Consider the following 17461-nt stretch of genomic DNA (forward strand, 5'->3'; position numbering starts at 1 on the left):
TCTGTGGGGGACAAGATCTGGCCAAAGAAACTAAGTTTATAATTGTGAAGCCCTCTTGTGAGGCAAAAAGCAAGGTTCTGTGGATGCATTATTTGGTGTAGTCTGCAGCTTTGAAAAGTGCACTGCAGCCTGGAGGCGGGGCCGGGGGGAGGTGAAGCTGCAAGTCCATGACTGCAGTCTTGTGTTGCTCAGAAGAGGAAGGACATTTTGAAATGGTGGATGCTGTATTTTTAATCCAATGGGCAACTTTGTGGCTGGGACGCTGTGTGGGCCAAAAGGACCCAGGGGTGCCGGTCAAAAGCAGCTGAAGGTGGGCCAGGACCTGGCCAGGTGGCCAAGAAGGCCAAGGGCACCCTGGCCTGTGTCATCAGCAGTGGGGCAGCAGGAGCAGGGCAGTGACCATCCCCCTGGGCTGGGCAGCGCTGCAACCATAGCTGGAAGTTCTGTGCTGCGTGTCACCCTCAAATGCACGGGTGATCAGTCCCCAGTGCACCCCGTCCAGCTGGGCAGTGGGGCGAGTCGGGCAGAGGGAGGGAACTTCTCCTTGGATCCTGGGGGGCTTTGAGAAGCTCCCTCGTGAGTTCAAAGACAAGCTGGTCCGACAAGCAAGAGAAAGAGGCGCTCCTCCTCAGGATTAGTTCCGAAATTTAATGAGGGCCTGGAGAGATCCCAGGCCGCATCCAAACCCGAAGGACATCCAGAGCAAGAGAGGGTGTCCCTGCCCAGAGGAGCCAGATATAGGGGGACGGGGAAACCCGAGCAGCCAACAGGGGAAGGACTTGGGAGTGGCTCTCTGGGGGCAAGGCCTCAGCGTGACCACTGAGGAGGGGGTGGGGGAGGAGCCCCGAGCCAGGGTCCAGTTACCTGGTGACCTTGGGAGAAGGCTCTGGACAAAGGGGAAGGGTCACGAGGTGATGGACACATCACCTGGGAGGAGACAGGGGGATGAGTCAGGGATTTTGGGGTTTGATGGACATACAGGTGCTGATGGGAAAGCTGGGATGAACCAAACGGATACAAAGAGGGGATATGGAGGGACAAACCATTATGAGGGGATATACAGGGCGAGCACAACTCCACAGTGATGTGTCTACATGTGGGCCCCTCTGAAGCAGGAAGTCCTTGAGGCGCTGGGCGTGTGCAGAGAAGGACACGGGAGCTGGGGAAGGGTGTGGAGCGCAAGGCCAAGGAGGAGGTGCTCAGGGTGTTTCAGCCTGGACAACGGGAGGCTCGTGAGGGACCTTCAGGCACACTTCCATAGATCCATACATGACAGTGCTCATCACCATGGCTGTTCCCCTGCCAAACATGCCCTCACTGCCTCCAAGTGTTTTAGCCACCTGAGGAGGGGACACTTTTGACTTGGTTTGACTTGGTTTGGTAGGAGGTAAAGCCCTGCCCATTTTCTCTCTTTCCAGCAAGCACAGATTCTTCTGCACAACCTTTCCTGCCCTTTCCTTGCACTGGTTAGGATTCTGATCCAGTCTGAGTTTTCCATGTCTGCCACAGCAACAGCAAAGGCCTTGCTGGCTATTTCCTACTTTTGCATTTCAGGGCTTTAAAGAGCCAAAAGCTCCTTTGTGCCAAGGCACAGTTGCTTGCTGATGGCAGCCAGGAAGGACTATCAAATACATAGAGTGCATTAAATAGAGTTCTGTTGAGTTAGCCCATTTTAATCTGGTCAGAGTGACTTAGAATCGCATTGCTAACAAAGTGGATAATTTTTCCTTTTAAGAGGTGGTTGTGGATCCGAGGAGAAACGAGATTATAAATGATAGGTAACGGCTTGTCCCTCATGCTTCTCTCTTGCCACAGATGACAGAGACACCAGCAGTGTCTGCCCTGGCTCCCTCTCCTCCTGGTGAACAAGCCAAAGAGGAGCAAATTGAGGAGTATGACCTTGAGGCTCCATCGGGACTCACGCCTGAGCCTGAATCTCCTGAGGCAGTAAGTGCCCGTTGTGGGTGGTGCTGTCTTTAGTGCAAGGCAGAGCTGCAAGTTTCACTGTTGTATTTCAGAGCTTTCAAGAATTACAAGGTCACTTACACAAATAGATCATTGTCACCTGATAGTAGACAGGTTGGGATATTTAAATCAGAGCAAGTTGCATTACAGTTGTAGTAGCCAATTTTAATACACGAGAGCACTTTAGAATCCCATTGTAATCAAAGATTCTCAATTTTCCTTGCAAGATATGGTGGTAGATGTGAGAAGAAATGCGGTTTTGAATGATAGGTAATGGCCTGTCCCTCATGCTTCTCTCTTGCCACAGATGATAGAGACAACAGCAGTGTCTGCCCTGGCTCCCTCTCCTCCTGGAGAAGAAGCCACAGAGGAGCAAATTGAGGAGTATGACCTTGAGGCTCAATCAGGGGTCACGCCTGAGCCTGAATCTCCTGAGCCAGTAAGTGCCAGTTGTGGGTGGTGCTGTCTTTAGTGCAAGGCAGAGCTGCAAGTTTCACTGTTGCATTTCAGAGCTTTCAAGAATTACAAGGTCACTTACACAAATAGATCACTGCCTACCTGATAGTAGGCAGGGTGGAATATTTAATTCAGAGCAATTTGCATTATAGGTGGATTGGCCAATTTCAATACCATGAGAGTGCCTTAGAATCCCATTATAATCCAAGTCTCTCGACTTTCCTTGGAAGATATGGTGGTAGATGGGAGAAGATAGAAGGTTATAAATGATAGGTAACAGCCTGTCCCTCATGCTTCTCTCTTGCCACAGATGACAGAGGCAACAACAGTGTCTGCCTTGGCTCCCTCTGCTTCTGGTGAAGAAGCCAAAGAGGAGCAAATTGAGGAGTATGACCACGAGGCTCCATCAGTGGTCACGCCAGAGCCTGAATCTGCTGAGCCAGTAAGTGCCAGTTGTGGGTGGTGCTGTCTTTAGTGCAAGGCAGAGCAGCAAGTTTCACTGTTGCATTTCTTAGCTTTCAAGAATTACAAGGTCACTTACACAAATAGATCATTGTCACCTGATAGTAGACAGGTTGGGATATTTAAATCAGAGCAAGTTGCATTACAGTTGTAGTAGCCAATTTTAATACACGAGAGCACTTTAGAACCCCATTGTAATCCAAGTCTCTCAACTTTCCTTCCAAGATATGGTGGTAGATGGGAGAAGATAGAAGGTTATAAATGATAGGTATCAGCCTGTCCCTCATGCTTCTCTCTTGCCACAGATGATAGAGACAACAGCAGTGTCTGCCCTGGCTCCATCTCCTCTTGGTGAAGAAGCCAAACGAGAGCAAGTTGAGCAGTATGACCTCGAGGCTCCATCAGTGGTCACAGCACAGCCTGAATCTTTGGAGCCAGTAAGTGCCAGTTGTGGGTGGTGCTGTCTTTAGTGCAAGACAGAGCTGCAAATTTCTGATGAGCCAGCCCTTGCTGTTGCTGGCTGAGGATGCTGAGTGCTTGCCACATGGGCTGTTTCATCGGCATATATCTCCTCACGTTATCCTAGTGTTTTTTCCACTGGCATCTGTGGCTCTTCTGTCTTGTTTTTGTTCCTTTTTTAGGAGGGGAATTCCTGTTCAATTTTTTGGTTTTTAGCAATGCAGATGGATTTTCCTCCATCTTTCCTACCCTTTTTCTGCGCTTGTAAAGATTCTGCTTGCATTTTCTTTTGTAAGGGGGCCTTTCTGGAGGATGCAGTATTTTTGCATGAGAACACATTGTTTGGGGCATGGAGCTGTTGTGGTGCCAGGGCAGTCAACAGGGCCTTGCTCTTCGCTTTCATATTTACAGTCCCTGTGTCTTTTTGCAACCCAGGAAATCAGGAGGTGTGGTGTTTGGGAATTGAGCAGGAAATCAATGCTCTTGCATTCCAGCTGGTCCTCAAAGATCAGAGGAGCTGGGAGGGCCTAGCCTTTATTCCTGATTGCAGCCCCTTTAGCAGTGTCAGTGTGGTCGAGTCCAAGAGCAGCACTTGGCCAAGCACAGATGCTGCAAGAGTGCAGTTCCCAGTGCAATGCTCTGGATCTTCTTGTATTCCATAAGGACCTAAATGCTCCAGATTCCCTGAGAGTGTGGTTTATTGAAGGAACAGGAGAGCAGTCTCGGGATTGCTGCTGACTGGGGCAATGGCTACCAAGTGTTGATGTATGTAGGAACAAAAATGATAGTAAAGAGAGATTATAAAAGTGAGATCTGTCTGTCTGTCTCTCTATCTATCTATCTATCTATCTATCTATCTATCTATGTAACATTTGCATAATTGAATCTTCTTGGCTCTGGTCCAAAGCAGTTGGAGGTGCAAAGTTCACGTAAAGCATCCCTTTCAGGAGAGGATTAAAGACATGTTCCGATGACCGATTCTGAGCAGGCAGAGCTGTTTCCTCCTCCAGATGTGGTGGTTTTTTCCCCTCAGACATGGTTTCCTCCTCCAGCCTCTTCTTCCTGAAGCCCCCCGTTAATGCTTTAATGTTCAGCCTGTCCCAGAGAGGTGGAAGAATTCCATGTTTTAGTTGGTGAAGAGAACATGAACTCCAGAAGTGTCTCTCACAAGGGCTGAGCTCACAGAGGAAGGCACCTGCAGAGCCAGGATGGAGCTGTGGGACAGGGTGGGGTGTCAGTCACTACTGAAAGACAAACAGAGCAAGGCAGAAGCAGAGGGAGGTCCTCAGCAGACCCTTGAAAAATGCCACACCTTCCCTGTCAGCTGCCTCAGAGGCAGCTGGAGCTTCAGCCCCAGATGGCCCCTGATTGCAGTGCCAGGGTCACTTTGGCATCTGTGCCTCCTCATGGGCAGAGAATGACCCAGGAGAGCTGCAGCACAGTGCTTTGGGAACGTGTGAGCCCATCAGTCCTTGAGTCTTGGCCCTCAAATGTTATATGGAAAGTTGAAACCCATCTTCTCTTGCTTTCTGTGCAGGTCCTTCCAGAGAAAGAGCAGGAGCAGCCTGCTTTGTCAGAGATGCCATGGCAGACTCGGGGAGAGCTGTTCCCAGCCCAAGAACAGGAAGAGCAGCTCAGGCAGCAGGTGAAAGAGCCACAGGAGAATGGCCAGGTAAGCCTGACTCGCCAGGTTTCAGAGGGAAGGGCAGGAAAAGGGGCATAAAATGGAGCTCTTGGGACTGAGGAGGTCAGGAGTCCCAGAGGCACTGAAAGCACAGAGCCTTGGAATCTGCCAAAGTCAGCACTGGGACAGGAGGGTTGCACTGGAAGCAGAGGTGGGTAGGGGAGCAGAAAGAAGTGGCTGAATAAATGCGATTTTGAAGCTGCAAGAGGAAAAAGCTGAGCGTGATGGCAGCTCCCAGTCACTTGCTCCGCATTTGTGTGTACAGAACATCAAGGCAGAGTCACAAGCAGAGCTGCCCGGGGCTCAGAGTGCCATCATGGAAGTGAAGAAGGGGAACAAGGAAGACATGAGAGGAATTCAAGAGGAGATGAATCTCCGTCAGCAGAGGGGCGATCAACAAGACCAGGTGAGTGAAAGAGTGGCAGCCACTCCACTCATGAAAGATCCTCTCTCTCGTATTTTTCAGAACTTGAAGGAACAGCTGGACACGGAGCTTCAGAAAATTCACACTAAGATGGAGGCAAAGGAGAAGAGGCAGGAAGAAGAAATTAAAATCATCAGAGAAAAACTTAGTCGTCTCCCTCAGGCTCTACAAGAGCAAGTGAGTGAAAGAGGGATAGCCACTGCAGTCACCAAACTGGTGGTTTCTGCCCTTCTTGCCTTTCCAGTGCAGGGCTTCAGGGAGTGAGGTGATGCCTCTGAGTGCCATCCTGCTGTAGTGTGTACCCCAGAGACTCTGAAGGACATTTCCTGGTGTGCTGAATCTCAACTGCTGCCCTGGACAGTGGGACTTGTCCTTTGGCCTTTTGGCCAGCAGTCATCCAAATTGATTCCTGCTGGCCTGTTCCTGCTCTCCTTGTTTCTCGAGGTGTTTTTACAGGGGAACATGGTGACCCAGACGGAGGATTGAAACAAGCTGTCTGTACCCCTTGTAAAATCTGTTCTTTCCCTTTCCTCACAGTCAATGACTCTTGACTGACAGGGATAAGCCGTAGTCTCTGACTGCTTTCTTCTGTTTGACTTGAGGTGCAAACGTTGACATCTCGCCGGGCAGCCTGCAAAGACTTCCAGCAAATGAGTGGCAATGAAGAGCCCCAGGCCTGGCATGAGGTACAGGAACCGTCCCCACCAAAGTTACTACAAGTTGAGCATGACCTGAAGATGGTGCAGGAAAAGTGGACACATTTGAACAAGGAGCTGCAAATGTGTCTGAAGCCCTTGGAGTGGGAAAGGAATCCTTGAGAGGAAGCAGAATGGTCATTGTGGCAGTGATCCTTCAGAAAATCCATGAAAATGGAACATGAATCTGGCCATGAACTTGAGTAGAACTAACCTTTGGTTTTGACCCATCCAGTTTGAGAAGTGGACATCAGAAAAAACCCATTTAAGAGCCCTGCATGTGGCTGACAGAACCTTACCAAGGGCTTGCATTTGAAATGGAATTTCAGGCTAATTTCTGCCAGGCACCTTTCTGACAAACTCATTTCTTGTTCCAGATCCACAAGGGCTTTGTCAAACCTGCTGCAGCAGCAGCATTGTCTAAAGGAGCCTTTGCTCCCCAACCTGGGAAGTGGAGCCGGGGCAGTTTGCCCATCTCCAGCGCTGCTCAGCACCAGGAGATCAAGGATGACTCCCTGGAGCAACTGAGTACGTCTGCTGTATTTCTTCTCTGAGGGACAGTGTATTGTGTGCATGTTTCAGCATAGCTGTACCAAATGTTTTTCCTGAGATTGATGTCCCAGGGACATTTAGAGACATTTCCCCATGGGAACTGCTGTAGAAAATCAGTCTGTGTGCTGGCCACCTGTGCTGCAGAGCTGTCGGCCTGCTTGCTGTTGTTACCCAGGCAACCACAAAGAGTTCAAAGCTTCAGGCTCTGGGGCTGCCTTTTGCATCTTCTGGAAGCTGGGATCTTTGCTTTAAAGTGAGCATCTTGCATTTTGTTTCCCTCAGGGAAAATAGTGAACATGGAAAACCCCGTGGGGAAATATTCTGAACTGGAATATATTGGCAGCGGGTGAGTCCAACCACAGTTTACTTCTCCATAACCATGGGCCAGGTGTTTTTCTGGTGGAATATCTATGCAGTGTGAAGTGAGGCCAGCTGCAAACAGACATCTATTGCCATGTTCAGACACTGGGGATAGATTGTCCCATCTCTCAGTGCTGCTCAGAATTTGTGAGTGTGCCCTGAAAGTATTGTCAGAGACATCTTCATGCTGCCAAGGTCTCTTGCCTGCAGCAAGGAACAGGACCTGGAAGATCTCCATGTCTCTCAAGTATGGGACAGCTCTGTGTTAATTTCCTTAGCATTTTTCTATCTCTCCAAATCATACAGCCACACTAATAAAAGGGGAAGAAACTTGCTTGCCTGAAAGTGCAACCTACTCCCTGATAGCTGTCAGATAACAGTTCTCAGGAACATTTCTTTCCAAGAGTTTGCTGAAGGAAATTCTCCATGGTCAGGATGAAAACTATGAAAACTGCGCAATTTAGAACATGAAACCTGAGATGAAAGAAGGAGCTCTCTTTAGGAGCTGAGGCAGTAGATGGCAGCACTTCAGGGACAGACCCAGTGCCCATGCACTTGAGAGGAAAATGCATCATCTGCCTTCTGGCAGAGCCCGCCTTCATCCTGCAGGTCTTAGGCATTTGCAGCAGAGATCTCCTGTGTGGGCTGGCTTTCACTGCAAGAGCTAAATGGCTTCTCATTTTTTTGCTGCTTTTTTGTTTCTAGGACTTTTGGATTTGTGGTTAGAGCAATCAACAAAGCCACAGGAGCAGAGGTAAATGTCAACAGCCCCCGCAATCTCTGCTGCACTCAAGGGCTTTCCCCTCTGGTGTGAGCAGCTGTGGCCAGAGCTTTGGGTCGAGCTGTGCTGAAGAGGCAAAAGAAACACAGACTGGTACCAGCCTGCAAAAGACATTGCGGACAGTCTTTGACCTTCTCAGCTGCCACAAAGAAGGCACAGAGGGCAGCAGTTCATTTCAGAGAAGGATGTGCTCACTCGCTCTCAATTGCTAAAACAAAGGTGGTGCCTTAGAGCATCTCACTGCTCTTTGGGGCGACAGCTTCAGAGTCCTGAATTCTCACTTCTGGTTGCCAGCAAATGCATCTGAAAGTTACCAGTAGTTCCTCAGACACCTGCAGTGCTGCACTTGGGAACTGCACATAGGGAGAGATCTGCAAGGCGTCCCTAGAAACCCTAAGCCCTGCCCCTAGCCCGGGATGTAGCCACAGAGTATTAAGGCATGGATTACTTCCGAATCCCATACAAAGCAGCAGGGAGTGGGCTCAGAGGTTTGTGGGTGAGACACTACTGTTACCAAGTGGACACAGCAAAACCTCAGTGGCCACGTGTCCTGTAACTGGCACCCATGGGAGCGGAGCAATGGGCTATTGCAATGTCAGTTCCTAATTACTGCAATGCCTAATCAGAATGCAGTTTGGCACAGCTTGGCTGTGTCATTGCAAAATCACTCGCTCCATGTGCCTTGTGGTCTCGTGCCACCCACTTCTCAAGTTACTGATTTTCAATGTCATTTTAGGTGGCCATAAAGAAAATAAATCTCCAAGGACCGAGGAAGAAGGAACTAAAAGCCTATGAACTCATGACTGTGAAGATAAATAAGAATCCCAATGTGGTCAACTATTTAGGCAGGTGAGTTGTTGTAAATATTTGTTTACATATTGCAAACATGCAAGATTGTTCACTGGCACAAAACAGAGCTGTAATTATTGGTTAATTATTACTGCTCTGCTCATCTCCAGTGGATGGGAAGAGAGTGCATCTTGTCTGCAGGAGTATTCCCTGGCACACATAGTTTGAAAATTATTCAAAAACCTGCATCAGTCATATCTAATTAAATTAATAGCCTGTAAGTTCACAGCCACCACATTATTTTGGGACTTGACTTTTTTCAACAGTCCTCTTACGTCTGGGTAAACTAACATGGATTTTCCTTGGATTATGTCCCCTCTTTTCCATTGCTTTGCATGCCAGGAAGATTATTTCCAGAAACACGCAGTGTGACAAGTTTTTTATCTGTTCCTAAACTGCAGTTTTTACTTGCTGGCTATTTAAGACATCTCCTTTTCCAAAGCTGTGCCTTTCTTCTTGAGACAGGTTTCAAACAATGCACAGCCTAGAGGGAATGTCTGTTCCTTTTCTTCTGTCCTTGTCACACAGGGACTTGGAAATAAGAACCAAGAAAATAAACTAACCATGCATGTTTACCTCCATGCTCTTGTTTCCTTCTTTCAGCTACCTTGTGGATAATCAATTCTGGCTGGTTATGGAGTTCATGGATGGAGGCACTCTGAGCGATGTCATCAGCAAGACCTACCTGTCTGAAGACGCGATAGCAGCCATCAGTCGGGAGGTCAGCAAGCCCACCTGTGCTTCCGAGGGCTTGGGCAGGATTGTCTGGGAAACAGAGGCTCAGAACATGAGAGGTTTCATGTATAAACTTTGTTTTCCTTGTGCTGGTATGCTATGGGCAAGTAAAAGCATATCAAGGGAACTGCCTGCCAGTGCTCCTGCACTCAGTGTACTCAGTTCTTGTACTCTTATCTCCTGCTGTTGTAGTCTCACTCTGCCTCCTGTATTTGTATTTGCTCTTCTCCACCTTGCCTCCCTAAACTTGTATCTTGAGCCTGTCTGCACTGCATTCCTTGCCTGTAAAAGCAAAGGTGCTGGTGGCAGGATTTGAAATGATCAGCTGAGAAAAAACAGAGACTCATTTCTCACAGTCCTCAACTAAAAAGGACAGTAGTGCAGCCAAAATGCTCTTTGCTTCAGGAAGGTGACTGATGTGATACTTCAAGTCTGTGCTGAGGCCAGCAACAAAACTCTCGTCATGCAGCCTCCCACCCAAAAGTGATCCGCTTCACACCAAAGAGAGGGACTTTTTTCTTTCTTGGCCAAACTCCTCCTTTGCCCTCTGCATGGAGAAAGCACATCCACTGCAGCAGCAGTCATCCTGGCTGGTTTGCAGGGGACAGTCTACAACAGCAGGTGCTGTTGCTCTTTCAAAAGCTGACATACCTTTCCTTAGAAAAGTCCTGCTCTGCAAGTGTTGGAGCAGCAACTCTTCCTCTCAATGGCACTGTGTTCTGCCATTACTCGCCATTCCCATGCAGAGGGAATCTTTTAGAGACTCTGTTTCCTTTCTTGTGTGATGAAATCACTAATTTTTGCCCTCCTGCTTCTGTTTTCTCTCTCAGTGCCTGCAAGGACTGGATTTTCTTCACTGGAACCACGTGATCTACCGAGATGTGAAGAGTGAAAACATCCTTCTCAGAACTGACGGCTCTGTCAAGCTGGGTCAGTATATTCCTGGTCAGGAGCAGCGTTCAGGGATGTGGGGTGAGGGGCTGCTTTGAGTGGCTGCCAACTCCCCAGAAATGGTGCTGGTGGCAGTGCAGGGCCCCACCGCTGTGAGCTGAAGGCACGGTTGCAACGTGCACAGAGGTATAAGGAACCAGGAGAAGTCAAGAGTGGCGTTGGTGTGTTTGTGTCTCTTCCAGAGGGAGGGAGCTACAATCTAAAGCTTCAGGGGAATAAAGGCCACTGCTGTGAGCAGCGTTTAAAAAACTGTGATTTTTTTGGAAGTGGCCAATTCCATACTTCCTTGGCTAAAGCCCCAAGGAAACTGAGTGTGGACAGTTCTTCAGGAGATTCAACAACACATAGACTGAGAGTGGGGAATTCTTTTGCTTGATTTCCTAACTTGACCTGGCTTTCATGGTATGTTTATTTGTCCACAGCTGACTTTGGCCTCTTTGCTCAGCTCACCCCTGAGCAGCGTAGACGGAGCTCAGTGGCCGGCACTTCTGGCTGGATGGCGCCTGAAGTGCTGACAGGTCAACCATATGGCCCCAAAGTGGACATATGGTCTTTTGGAATTGTGGGCATCGAAATGGTGGAACGAGAAGTTCCTCACAGGAATGAAACTCCTGTTTCGGTAAGGTGCAAATACTCCCTGATCCCACTTGTCTTTCTCACCTGTCCCATGTCCTGTGTGCCATTGGACAAATCCCATTGCCATCTGCTGGCACCACTTCCACCAAGGTCCCCTTCTAAACATGTCCCTGCAGCACATCAGCATCTGCTGTAAATTCGGTTGCATCAGAAGGGAAGTAGCAGTTCAGAAACCTGGCATTTTGGCCTGCAACCTGCCTGACATTTCTAATTTGCTTTTTGAACTCCGTTGGTGCTCTGTCTCTGAAGGGCAAGAATTTTTCAGTGGAGAGGTTAGACATGTGATAAATATCCTAAGAAATTGACGTTACACCTTCCCAGTTTCAATTTTATCGGAAAAGAAAAGAAAAAGAAAAAGAAAAAAGACACAACCACTAAAGCAATGCCCAAGTAGTTTTGTGTAGGAGTGACAGTGGGTAGGACGGTCGGGATGGACAGAGACGAAAGATCTTTGAAGCCAGGTCTTGGAACTTTCGGTTTATTGCAAAGGGCGTGGATGCAGGGCCCTGCTTGGAGCTGCCAGCCACAGCTCAGAGCAGGCCCGAAAGAGGAGCCAAAAGAGAGACCCGTAAGAGTGAGGAAGTTCCTGTTACAAGACAATAAATCTTCTTCTGTGCAGAATGTTCAAATTTTCACTAACCAATCTAGTCCAAGATACAAATACTAGAGTATTTACTACAGCCTATAAGAATCCTTACATTACCATACTGTGTTACATTTTAAACCCTAAAAACTACTCTTTGGACCCCTTCTGCCAAGCTAGTAGGGTCTGCTCTGACCCTTGGACCTGTCTGCCAGCAGAGGGTGTTGTTTAATCAAAAGGGGATTACCTTCAGCTGGCCATACCATTGTTTTCCAGTTGTTCAGTAACTAAGGCTAGTAACTATCTCAAAGCTTACTTTTCATTTCAATCTCGCTTACAGTTTCCATATTCTCAAAATCTTTTGCCAGGCATACATATTTGTAAAGGTTTTCCGGTTTCATCTTCCCCAACAGTTTTGCTTTCTTTTTCTTTTTTTAACCACAGCACATTGATTTTCCTCCACACTGTAGCATCTTTTCCAAGTCCTGTGGGTCTTCAAAACTTTCAGGCTTTCAAATAATCTGTACATTGCTCAGTCATGTGTGTGGGTGGCCTGGATAAGTTGAGGATGTGTTTTTCTCCGACTGCAGTTACACTAAACCCTTGGCTGTTTCTGGGTCTTTTAAAAAGTTGATGAGCTTGCAGCCTGGTGCCTGGGGCTGGGATCCAACGTGGGCGGTTGATGCTGGTGCTGTGTTCCTTTACTATAGGAGCAGGGCCATCTCTGGCTTGCACAGTGCTAAGGGCAGTGAGGACTCCAGCTCCCCACCATGTCCAGTGGCTGAGCTCAGTTGCAGAGAGACAGGATAAAGCTCCCTTTGTGACCTCTGAGAGTGTGGGAAAAGGAAAAAAAGCTGCCATAATTATTTATACTCCAGGGGAGTGTGCTTGCTGGTTTGGGCTTGGAAATTTTCCTCTGGGTTGAAGAGGATAATAACAAAGTCTTTTTGGTCACCATCTATTTCAGTGCCACCAGCACAGAGCTGTTACTATTGTGATGAGCATTTTTCTGGAGACCAGGCTGCAGCCTGGTGTCACGGAGAGCCTGTCAAAACCTCCCACTTCTTACAGACATATTTTGCGATGGGGACGCCATTAATGCATTGACTTGAGTATACAAATGAGCAGAGGGTGACCATCGGGATGGTGCTTCTTCTTCTGATTTGACCTTGGAAAGGTTTCCTTTTGCCACATAAAGAGGCTGAAACGTGCAGCTGAGAGACAGAGCTGCAGGTGGCTCCTGTGTGCCTAAGCCGGCATTTTCATCCCAATACATTTGTGCAGGTGTCTTAAAGGGTCTGTGTTGAATATGAGATTCCAAATGTTTGTTTCCTCACCCTGAGGCATACCTGGTGGATTTCCATTCTTGCCTCCCATGCACCTCTGTTTTCTAGAAGAGGACAAGAAGCTCAATGAGTTTTGGTTTATGACCACTGTGCTTAAGGGACCAACAAGCACTGCAGAGATGCCTTTCATGTACTAATCCTTGGAAATAGTAGTGTTAGTGTAGCAGAGTCCATCTTCTGAAAAGCCTGTCAAGGTGGTGTGAATCCTCCAAGAAGGAAAGAAGCTTTGCTGATGTAGCTCCCACTAACTGGGTCAGTCAATGAAATTGACTGCCAAGGCAAGATCAGCGGGATGTTGGAAAAGCCGTGGTGTTTTGTTGGTAAAGGAAAGTCATCTTTCCTTTACCATCTCCATCTTATCAGAAAGTGCTCTGCAGAGTGGAGCTTAAACAGTGGGTTCTGGGAGAGCAGTTACAGATGGGAAAGAAGCAGGTGGAGCCTCGTGTTTCCTTTTCATGCAGGCTGAACTCCCGATAGCCAGAGGAGAGAGACCACAGCTGCGGAAGCCCAACCGATTCTCGCCTCACCTGTGTGACTTTCTGAGCTGCTGCCTGCAGACAGACGAAGAGCAGCGCTGGTCTGCCAAGAGGCTCCTGCAGGTAAAATGCCAAGGGGCTGAGGTGAAACAGTGTCTGAGGGATGGGCTCCTCCTCCACCGAGGTCCGAGGCATCAGATGAGCCCCCTTCCTCCTCACCTCCACTCTTGGTGATGTTCAAATGAAAACAGTGAGGAATCCTAGACTGGGCTGGGCTGGCAGGGCTCTGGAAAGTCCTCTGGTCCAAGTGACCTGCAATGAGCAGGGACATCTTTAAAGAGATCAGGTTGCTCAGAGTCCTGTCCCACCTGACCTGGAATGATTCCAGGGATGGGGGCACCTACAAGCTCTTGGGACAACCTGTGCCAGAGTGGCACCATGCTCCGAGAAAAGAAGGTCTTCCTTAGACCTACTCTGATTAGATCCCCATGTGTTTAAAACTATTTGCCCACACTCTCTTGTAACTGGCCCTGTTAAAAAAGGTGTCCCCCACTTTCTTCAAAGCCACTCTGAAATCTTGGAAAGCAGCAATAAAGTCTCCCTGGGGCCTGTTCTTCACAAAAGTGAATAACTCCACCTCTCTCCGCATTTCCTGAGAGGACAGGTGCTCTGTTTTCTGGCTGTTTCTGTTGCCCTGATTTGGTGGGATGTTCAGTTTTATCTAATGGTAAAAGAACTGAAGTACAGCAATGCAGGGTAAAGAGACATGAAATAGTGGTGGAGGAACCCAAGGCTGCCAGTCCTGGCAGAGCAGTCTGGAGAGATTTGGCTGTGGGCAGGAGGGGCTTTGAGGGACTCACTGTGAGCCTCTGAGGGGCCCTGGTTTATGCCCCCCACCCCACCCTTAGAGGTTTCTGGCACACAAACAGGGACAGCTGAGAGGGACTTGCCCCAGCCCCATCTGCTGCCTGGCATGCTCAGGCAGAGGGGAACTGTCCCAGGCTGACTGCCAGGTTGTGTGGCAGAGAGGGAACTGCAGGACCCATCGCCGCTGGACTGGCCCTGCTGGGAAGGAAGGTGCCATCCCACACAGAAGGGGCAGGGCATGGAAAGGCAGACACTGCTTTGTGTGCCTGTGGAAGTTAGCATGGTGCCTGTCTTTCCAAGACAGGGACCTCTGGGAGTCATTGGAGCTTCCTGAAAGGAAAAAACCCCAGGGACAGAAAGCACCATTTCTAGAGCACTGGCAGGGCAAAAATCCCAGCAAGATGGAGAAACCAGAATAAATGGATGAGTGGGATTCTGGGCCAGGTTTGCCTGTGATGGCAAGCTCCTGCACATGATGAGTGGGGAGCAGATGGTCCCATTGTTTTACTTTCTGGGTCCTTCTAGGAGCTAGAGGAATCCTGATTGAGTCTGTGAAGCACTGAGCTTGGAATGTCATGGTTCACTGTTCTTTGTTGTTTTTTTTTCCTGTGGATTAGCATCCATTTGTAACAGCAGCCAAGCCAGCATCCACCCTGGCACCACTCATCAACTCAGCGAAGAAGAAGAAGACGAAGAAGACAAGAATCTAACGATGAAGATATTATTACCAAGTTAGAGTAGGATTGTAGAGTAGGACTCTAGATTAGGATTGTTAAGTAGTTTTGTAGTATAGGTTTATGGATAGGATTATAATTAAATAAAGTTTTCAAAGCATCAAGTCATTTGGAAGATTCCCCTCCTTCTGACCCCTTCAGAAAACATTTCCTTCTGAATTGCCAGTTGTCTTTTATTGGTGCTGAGACACACTTATGGCTTCTTTGGTATGGTTTGTAAATGGAGAAGGCTCTTCTTCATTCATCCTCTCCAGACTACACTGCCTTTGGCATACGGCCCACCGGCCCCGTTTGGCACATCTGTGGCACTTCCAGTTGAGGCAGAAAGGGCAATGGCATTTGCGGGAAAAACCAAAGGGCGAGTGGGGCAGCCAAAACATCCTGTGCAGATGCAGGCCTTCAGCTGTGACTCGAGAGCATTTGGGTGCCTGCCACTTGGATTTGTATCGCGAAGGGCAATGTCTTTGGCCGGAGGAGAGCCTTGCTCAGCAGAGAAAGCAGAAAGATCAGAGAGGTGCTCTGAAAGGTCTCCTGCGGTGCAGAGCTGTCAGCGAGTGTGAGGTGAGAGCGGGCCCGGCCTTGCCCGGCGTGGAGCTGCAGCAGAGCCCTGGCAGAGCCCGGAGCAGCCTGAGCCTGGGCAGGGGCAGGCTGCAAGGAGGCCCTTGTAGCTGCAGGAGGCACAGCCCGGCCCTGCGTGCCTCTTGCTGGCAGTGGGCGCATCCTCTGCTCTCAGCGCCCAAGCGCAGCCGGCTGCTCCCGAGGGGAAGCGGAGCCTGGCTCAGCATTCCCACTCTTGTGCTGGCTGCCCTGCGACTCCTGGCAAAGGTCAGCAGTGTGTGCAGCACTCTGGGCACCGGGGCAGGGAGCCGGGCTGCTCGGCAGGCTGGAGCACAGGGCAGCGTCCTTCAGGCACGGCGCTTGTGCCAGGGGACCATGGGCCAGCGGGAGGCAGGGACAGCTTGTCAGCTCATGGCTGCAGGAGCCAGTGCCCCACACAGCTCTGGGAGGCAGCGCCTGCACTTCTGCACTGAGCCACAGCAAAGCTGTGACCTGCAGAGTGCTTTGCAGAAATATTCAGGGCCAGCAGGCCGGCCTGCTTCGTGCTCTCTGGCACACAGCAAGAGCTGTGCCACGCTGCAGCTCGGAGCTGCTGGGAGAAAGGTGTTAGAAATAAACTCTTAGGTACAATTAAATGGAGACAAAGTCATTAAAGCAAAAGAGAACCGTTTTTCTTAGTAAGGATTCAACTGAGCTGGGTGTACTTCCCTTTTGGTTTGGTGTTCAACCCCCCCCATTTTCCAGCACACATCAACACCCAAAAAATTAACTGGAACAAATGCAAACCATAACTAACAACAGCTAGCACCAACAACTTTCATTCTTTTTTTGTAATGACCTTTTGGCTGAGGCAAAATATTACCTCCTGTCTCTCAGAGGGAATCGGGGATGAGCCTGAGCCTTGTGCTTGACTAGTGATCTGATTTGGAAGGGAGCAGAAGGGTTTCAGCAGGCAATTTGTGCTTCCTTTATTCATTTCTTAAGGAAAGACACAGTGTGGCTTCAGCCAGCAAAAGCATCTGCCAGTTGCATTGACGAAATGCTTGTGAGGAATTCCCAGAAAAAGAACATGTTGAAGAAAAGTTTAATCGTAACAAATCCTGCATTCCTTTAGCTGCAGGAGGCTCTGTTGGCACGGAGTCTGTTGAGCCAGTTGAGGGATTCTCTGCTGCGCAGCAGACGCAGAGCATCCATCTTCTCCATCCCGCGAGGGAATAGAGAGCAATTTGCTGACATTTGCGAGCCAAACTCTAGACTCACCATACAGGTGAGTGCAGAAGATTCTTGGAAAGGCTTCTGATGCTGAGGGGCTGGGCTGGGCTGCAGGTGGGCTGCAGGTGGGCTCAAGTACCAGAGTCACGGATTTCGCCTCTAGCTTTGGACAGGAACTGGAGACTTGGGAATGGGAGTCCTAGGGCATGGGAGTGTTCAAGAAACTGGCAATCCAAATGGATAATCTTGCCTCTACTTTTCTGATAGGTTTGGAAGAGCAGCTTTCTGTCACGCCAAAAAAATCTGCAGAGGGCTGCCTAAAGGAACCAAAGGGATTGATCACATCCCTGACATTCCTTTTTTGGAGTTTGTCCCACTTATTTTGGTGGGTTTTTTTTGATCACTAAACACCATGAGCTCAGTAAGTATTTTGCAACTCAATGCAAATCTGATTCTTGAAACATTTTCCAGGATATGTCTAGAAAGCATTTCAAGAGTTTGTAGCAAATGCAGAGGAACAGAAACCTTTGAAAACTTGATGTTCTGGAATTTGGAAGGTTTTGAATCTCTGTGGTTGTTAACAGTAGTGTAGAAATGCTTACGGTGTGAGCAGCAACCTGCTGGAATTGGGAACTGGTTTCATTTCAAGCCATTGAGACAGGCTTTTTCTTGGGGA

At 48.8% G+C, this 17461-nt stretch overlaps 2 protein-coding genes across 3 annotated transcripts; both read left to right on the plus strand.

The window, feature by feature from the left end:
• Positions 1 to 4885: 4885 nt before the first annotated feature.
• LOC140683541 (uncharacterized) lies at positions 4886 to 7784 on the plus strand. 2 transcript variants are annotated; one of them, XR_012054719.1, is made up of 4 exons: positions 4886 to 5014; positions 5292 to 5627; positions 6053 to 6673; positions 6980 to 7784. XR_012054719.1 is itself a non-coding variant. In XM_072926156.1 (3 exons), exons 1-3 carry the CDS (start codon positions 4922 to 4924, stop codon positions 6266 to 6268), a joined length of 645 nt encoding a protein of 214 aa, XP_072782257.1. In that variant the 5' UTR covers positions 4886 to 4921; the 3' UTR covers positions 6269 to 6948. The 2 variants fall into 2 exon arrangements, 1 of the variants encoding a protein (XP_072782257.1); XM_072926156.1 differs by lacking the exon at positions 6980 to 7784 and having other exon boundaries at positions 6053 to 6948.
• Positions 7785 to 9046: 1262 nt separating this feature from the next.
• Positions 9047 to 15119, plus strand: LOC140683542 (serine/threonine-protein kinase PAK 3-like). The gene is made up of 5 exons (XM_072926157.1): positions 9047 to 9408; positions 10253 to 10352; positions 10796 to 10992; positions 13400 to 13537; positions 14899 to 15119. The coding sequence occupies exons 1-5, from the start codon at positions 9256 to 9258 to the stop codon at positions 14989 to 14991; spliced, it is 681 nt and encodes a 226-aa protein (XP_072782258.1). The 5' UTR covers positions 9047 to 9255; the 3' UTR covers positions 14992 to 15119.
• The last annotated feature ends 2342 nt before the right edge of the window (positions 15120 to 17461 follow it).

This window comes from Taeniopygia guttata, chromosome 3 (genome assembly GCF_048771995.1).
Source record: "Taeniopygia guttata chromosome 3, bTaeGut7.mat, whole genome shotgun sequence".
Taxonomy (NCBI): Eukaryota; Metazoa; Chordata; class Aves; order Passeriformes; family Estrildidae; genus Taeniopygia; species Taeniopygia guttata.

Coding starts and splice junctions, on each gene's coding strand:
- LOC140683542 (XM_072926157.1), top strand. CDS start 9,256: ATGTTTACCTCCATGCTCTTGTTTCCTTCTTTCAGCTACCTTGTGGAT. Junction 9,409..10,252: donor TAGCAGCCATCAGTCGGGAG/GTCAGCAAGCCC, acceptor TTTCTCTCTCAG/TGCCTGCAAGGACTGGATTT. Junction 13,538..14,898: donor CTGCCAAGAGGCTCCTGCAG/GTAAAATGCCAA, acceptor CCTGTGGATTAG/CATCCATTTGTAACAGCAGC.
- LOC140683541 (XM_072926156.1), top strand. CDS start 4,922: ATGCCATGGCAGACTCGGGGAGAGCTGTTCCCAGCCCAAGAACAGGAA. Junction 5,015..5,291: donor AGCCACAGGAGAATGGCCAG/GTAAGCCTGACT, acceptor TTGTGTGTACAG/AACATCAAGGCAGAGTCACA. Junction 5,628..6,052: donor CTCAGGCTCTACAAGAGCAA/GTGAGTGAAAGA, acceptor GTTTGACTTGAG/GTGCAAACGTTGACATCTCG.